We start from the raw sequence: 6082 nt of genomic DNA on the forward strand, positions 1-6082 counted from the left end.
GCTGTCTCAAACATTTCATTTTCTGTGAGGTACATGAGCTGGTTTTCTCGCCTACAAACGTTTCTCTGACATGCTCAGAGCCTGTCCCTTACTGGTGTAAAGCAGCAGGGCTCCCGTGACAAAGAGGAGATGCAAGAAACTGCTCTGCTGAGGATCTGGCCTTCTTTCTCCTCTTTGTCGCTTTTTAAACTCCCCCCTTTTTGTTTCCTCTTATTTTCTCTGCCAAGTTTTATTTGGGTGTTTTCCAAAGCAGAACTCCTTGATCAAGCAGTACTGGTGCTAGAACTGCCTATGTGTGTTGCTACTTGTCAAAAATGGTAAAGGCTAAAAACTCCAGGCATATTTCGGGGGGAGATGGGGGGAAAATTGGAAATACCTTCTTTTTTTTTTAGCCCTCTCCCCCTTCCTCCTCCTCATTCCTTAACATCATTAAACTTGACATCTCTTTAAATGAGCTGGAAGAACTTCAACCTGAAGCGCTTTTCCCTTTTGAGAGTCTTCCCGCATTGGATATGTCTCTCCATGCTTTAGGCGAGTGAGCATGATTTTCCAGAGGTGATTGATGGGTTCTCATAGAAATGTTCTTTCAATTAAAATAACCTAAACACACGCAAAGAGGAGGAAAAGAGAGGGTTTTATTTTTTTTACTGTTTTTACTCTTGTCCAGAAAGTGAATCAGAGTTATCTGTATCAAAACCTGGACATGTTTTCTTCTCCTTTGAAGTCTAACATTTAACTATTTAACTGGCTTCCCTCCCTACGCTCAGTCCTGATCCACCTTGCCCCTGGAAAGCGACACTCTGGTGAGCTCAGCTTGTCCTCCCTGCTAAGCCATGCCAACACTCTCTCCTTGCAAATCTTTTCATATTTTCTATGATTTAAGACTGGGTTTGGCCCCCCTCGTGCCTTGAGATGAAGAACTATTGCACTAATTCACTATACCCTCAAGGCATCAGAGAATCATTACCGTTAAACATCTAAACTATGCATTCACTCCAGGTAGAGCTTGTTGCTTTAAAAGCCTTTGGTGACAAGGAAATTCAAAGGGAATACATCTTCAGGTATTAAAGAGTTTTGCAAGCTGCAGCATCGCAGTCCGCCTCCCAGACCTTCCTTTGTTCAGCACTGGGGTTTTGATTCAGTGTGTTGTAAATTTTGGACCCAAGTTGACTTTTCGTTCAGTGAAAGCCAGAAAAACCATCACTAACATGTTTTTGTCTAGGTGTTGTGTCCATTATTAATGTTTCTCCAACCTGTGTTGCTTCTGGCTCCCACCTCATGGGAATTAGAGTTCTTCCTGACCTCGTGGCACCGAGCTTTAGTTTCAGTGCACTGCAGGACATGTGGGATTTTGAAAATTGGACCTACCTGTCATTTGGGAAGAAGTCTCATGGTCAAAGATCTTTGAAACCACAGCACTCCCTGAGTAACTTGACATGACTTCGTGTGGGCTTCAACAAGGTTTTAGGAAGTTGCTCCAAGATCCCTTCTGAGAGGGCTAGAAACCTTCTACTATCCTAAATTTATTTTTCCCACATGAAATGTACCCATGTCTGGTTCTCATCCATCTTTTCCTGTGCAATGCTCTCTCTTCCTCTTCTTTGCTTTTAATGTCTCCCAGAGTGTGTTCAGAGAACAGACACGGTGTCTAGGTCCACCTTATTTATTGCTCCACCTGTGACTTTCATTCACTCCTGTTATGGAGATCCATGACATACCATGCCACAGGGTTGGGGCTCCTGGGTTAGTGGGTGGAAAATTTGTTCCACTATTAGTACAGTCCCTGGCATGGCTTTAGCCCAAGCAAACTATCATACTCCCAAATAATGCACAGGTCCAGCCTGGGGCGAGCATGGACCAAGGACCAGGCAGTGTAGATATGACTCCTGTTTGGGGATGGGGATATAAAGATAATTTAGCTCTGTGGACAGAAACTATATTTTATCTTTTGGCATTTCCTTGGTCCGCTTATTCAATAGCATAGGCATGGCCTGAGGACTTTAGCTGGCCAGGTCATCAATAATCTCGTGTCCTTGTCTCTGTGGGGATCCCACTGGCTCGTGGTGGGGCTGTAAAGCAGATGTCCTGCACTCCTGGGAGCTCTCTGCAGCAGACCCAGCACACGTTTAGCCTTTCTGCAGGCTGGTGTGCACAGGCTGAGGGTCTGGGGCTGTAAAAGCTCGGCGAGGCTGCTGAAGCAAGGACACAAGTTTCCTAGTGCTGTCATAACCTAAAGTCAAGAGACCTTGGAGGCAGTAGATTACTGCAAACTTCATGAATACAAGTCAGGGTGGAAAAATGAAATGTTCTCTGGGCCCCCATTGATGAAACGATGTCGGTGTCTCAGCTGTTATTAGACCCAAGAGAATCCGTGCCTGAGAGAAAGGGCTGGGGGAGACCTGGCTCTGTTTGCTCTGAGAAAACTCAATTTATTCTCTTGCTGCTCCATTGCCTGGAATTTTTCTGTGCCTGGGTCCTGGGTTCACTTGCGTGGGTGGGGGTAATAAAAAGGGGCCATAGGCAGTCTAAACAGAGGTGGCCTCCTGAAGGCAATCAATCTTCATTAAATAGGCCAGAGCCCAGCAGCTGGGAGATGAGCTAGGAAAGGAGTTATCTCTGGGTAGCACCACATTTAACCCTTCAGCTAGCAATACAGCGGCTCCCTCATACCTTTTTTTTACTGAAATGAACAATTTGAGATTTATTTCCTCTTTTGTACAGGGCAGCTATGGTGGCTTTTGCACTGGTGAGGGTGGATGGATTATGGATGATCCTTGTTTGCCTCAAGATGAGGGGTGGAGAATTGGGAGAATGGTTTGAAGGCAGTGGGAAAGCTGATGGGGTTTCTCAGCAGGGCTGTGCTTGCTCCTAGCACAAGGCACTTAGTCTCCTCTCCAGTTGTACATGAATTACAGTCTGCTCCTTGTCTCCTGGGCTCACGGTAAAGCTTCCCTGCGGTTCAACCCCAAGGGAAACCTATTTGCTGACCGTCTGAAGACTCGAGCCCTAGCCATCACCTCTGACCCATATGGGAGGGAGCTAAGCTTAGCTCTCTTGGACCGGCCACACTGTGCTCTTGTGGACTTTGCTTAGCTGCAAGGTCTCTGAGAAGGGGCTGATGCCAGGCAGACACTGGCGATTCCCAGGGGCTCTAAGTATTTGCATTTATTGCTGTACCAAGGTCTGGGTTGAACTGAGCTGCCCTCTGTGTTAAGAGATGCTCGTGTGGATCTTCCAGGTTTCTTCAGTCTCTCCACGAGCACAGGCACTTCAGTACTATCCAGGTTGCACTGTTGGTGCTTAAATGTTATTTCTGATCTTGCCGTTGATGTACAGACAAATGTTCCCAAGCCTTAGAGATGGCAGTGGGGATAGGGAAGAAATAGTCAATGTTTCTCCCAGATTTTAAAAACTTTTAGGGTTTCTTCTTATGCAAGAATTGAGTGGCAACAAAGGAAACAAGCAGGATGGAGGTTGAAAACTAATGAAAGGACATAACATTTTCATGCAGCATGTAGTAAACCTGTGGAACTCATTGGGATATTGGGAATGATAAAAATTTAAATGGTTTCCAAATTAAGAAGATTCATAGAAGAAAATTTCGTACAAGGTATTGAATGCAAAGACATTTACAAAATGCAGTCTGTCCCTCAGAAGGTCCCTAAGCTATAGGTCACTGGAGGCTGGAAAGATGGAGGTGTCTCCATGTGCTTGTCCTGCTCTTACACTCTTGTTAACCATCTGATGGTGGCCATTGTAGGAAGCAAACACTGCACTGGATGCCCCGACCTAATACTGCAGCTCTCATGTCTTTCTTCGTACTTTGCTCGCAACATCTGCTGTCTTTGCATAAATATTTCACTGGCACCAGCTGCAGCTCTCTGGCAGAATGAGAGTCAGCAGGGCTGACTCTCAGCTATCTTAGTCTTCCCAGAGTCTGCAGGATTTTCAGTGTGTCCTCCAGAGAGGCTGGAGTTTTCATCTTCCCTTTTCAAGCTCCATCTCAGTCTTTGGCGAGGCTTCAGAGGAAGAAGCAGTCTGAAGTGCGTTACAGGTGCATGGTTTGCCAAATTTCAGATGCTCCCCTTTCATTTTGTCTCTAACGGACAAGGTAAGTGAAAATGGAAGACCTATATTGTAGTCACTGTGGGTCACAGTCCAAAGTGAGGAGATGAGATAATGTGACTCTCATTGTGATTCAGACTACTGCAAAAAATATTGCAAAGGGGGAAAGTGAGGGCTATTCTGTATCTTGTTATTGTCTCTGCGCTGGAGTTTTATACTGTGACTTTTTAATGAATTTTCAGTTTGGTAAATCCTACTTTTAGCAAAACATGTTTGGAAAGGGCAAAAAAGAGGAGATCTGTGAGGTCCCCTAAATATTCTTGGGAAGCTTGGATTCAGGAGATGTGTGCTGGGTATGATGCACATTTAGGGATAATTTGCCCTCCTGCATTAGATCTAATCCTGCACCCTAATATTTACAGGGTGGATAAAATCTGAAGTGGGGGCTTAAAATCTCATGTATAAAAGTGGCATTAATTATTATTAATGTTTTCTGGCTAGTCTTTCTATTCGTGTAACTCCAAATTGCAATCCATACACAGTGCTCAGCTGCACCTGGCTTGCAGTTGGGGTCCTGTACCAGCATTGTGTTAGATGGCTGTCATCAAGGCTGTGATAGCACGGGGGCTGGCAAGTAATCAGCGTCCCCAGCTGTGGGTAGGAGAAAGCCAAACTCACCAGTCTGCCCTGGAGCCGTTCGGCATGCCCGGTCTGCCTGTGACCTACTGAGGAGTGGTGGGAGGCCAGGGAAGATGGTGCCATCTCCCACCCTTCAGCCATGCAAGGTATGTGGCCGAACGGCTCTTGACCACGTGAAGAGTTTGATATGTGGCACCCAGTTGTATCCTGTCCCCATTTCTTTCTCTTCCAAAGTCGCAGTCTCAGCCTGATGGTGTTTCATGACATAAATGGCTTTTATCCCTCTTTTCACCTCTACTGTCCATTTAATTCCCTGTAGCGCAGCCACAACCTCTTCTTCACGTGGTTAGAGCGACACCAAGAGCTATGCAGTGACCCTAGGAAGGGTTGATAACAGAGGACACCCTTTCTCTGTTCTAGAAACATAGACAAGAAGGCAAGAAGCCATTTATTCTTTTCCCTCTCAACTTCTTCTTTTAATTCTGACAATATGATCCAGAATAAAGTGACATTTGACCACATGCAGGTTGGAGGGAACATTCGTTTGGCTGAAGGGTTTTGGGGTCCTTTTAGAGCACGTCCTCATCAGTCTCTATGTTAAGGCACCACTACCTTTGTTCCAAATAATTTAGTTTCGTGATGCTGTAGACACGCCAGTACCCTGGGAAGCTATTCAGTCCTGTGTATGGGAGTGCAGCGTCTGTCAGTACACTTGATAGCTAACCCTCCTTGCCAAGGTAAATTATCTGTAGATCAATCACTTTGAGCTTACTGTTACGTCTAAGTGCTTCCACAGGATAGTCAGGTTGCAGGTGTGTATGTGCAAGTGTGAAACAAATGCCAGCCCAGGTGAAAGGTGAGGATTGGCTCCTTCTGAGAGACATCTCGAGCGAATGCAGCTATGACAGGAATCTGCTGTGCTTTGGGGCTCCCTTTTGCTCCTGGAAAACATGAATAGTGCTGAGCAGAGCTACCCAACCTGGTTATCCGACCACTTGGGCATCCTTTCGCTAGTTACACCTTGGCAGGCTGAGTGCTGAAGGCTCCTCTTTGCTCACTTCGCAGAGGTATGAGTATTGGAGTTGCTCTTGGGATGCACTAAAAGCTTTTTCTTTTCTTGCCTTGTAAATTGTAGGTACTCTCATCTGAGAAAAAAATGATGATGACGATTTTTAGGTAGGTCTTAGCTTGTTTTCTAGAATACAAGGGACTTCAAATGCACAGCACTGCCCTGTACACTCGCTTACTCCTGCGAGGCCCTTGTACACTCCTGCTGCCCACACTTTTCCCTCTGTGATCCCACTTCTAGGTTTGCGATCCCACATCCATTTGTGCTTCCAGTCTCATGACCCTTTGTGGAAACCGCTGTCCTGCAGAA

The 6082-nt window shown here is 45.8% G+C and overlaps 1 protein-coding gene across 1 annotated transcript in view; it reads right to left on the minus strand.

Moving 5' to 3' along the window:
- Window positions 1–4769, minus strand: part of SLC35B4 (solute carrier family 35 (UDP-xylose/UDP-N-acetylglucosamine transporter), member B4) — a 30560-nt gene extending 25791 nt beyond the window's left edge. The window contains exon 1 of the mRNA XM_009328699.1: window positions 4744–4769. Coding sequence (XP_009326974.1) covers window positions 4744–4769 — 26 coding nt within the window. The remainder of the gene's footprint in view (window positions 1–4743) is intronic.
- Window positions 4770–6082: the final 1313 nt, after the last annotated feature.

The sequence above is a fragment of the Pygoscelis adeliae genome, unplaced genomic scaffold (assembly GCF_000699105.1).
Source record: "Pygoscelis adeliae isolate BGI_AS28 unplaced genomic scaffold, ASM69910v1 Scaffold207, whole genome shotgun sequence".
NCBI lineage: Eukaryota > Metazoa > Chordata > Aves > Sphenisciformes > Spheniscidae > Pygoscelis > Pygoscelis adeliae.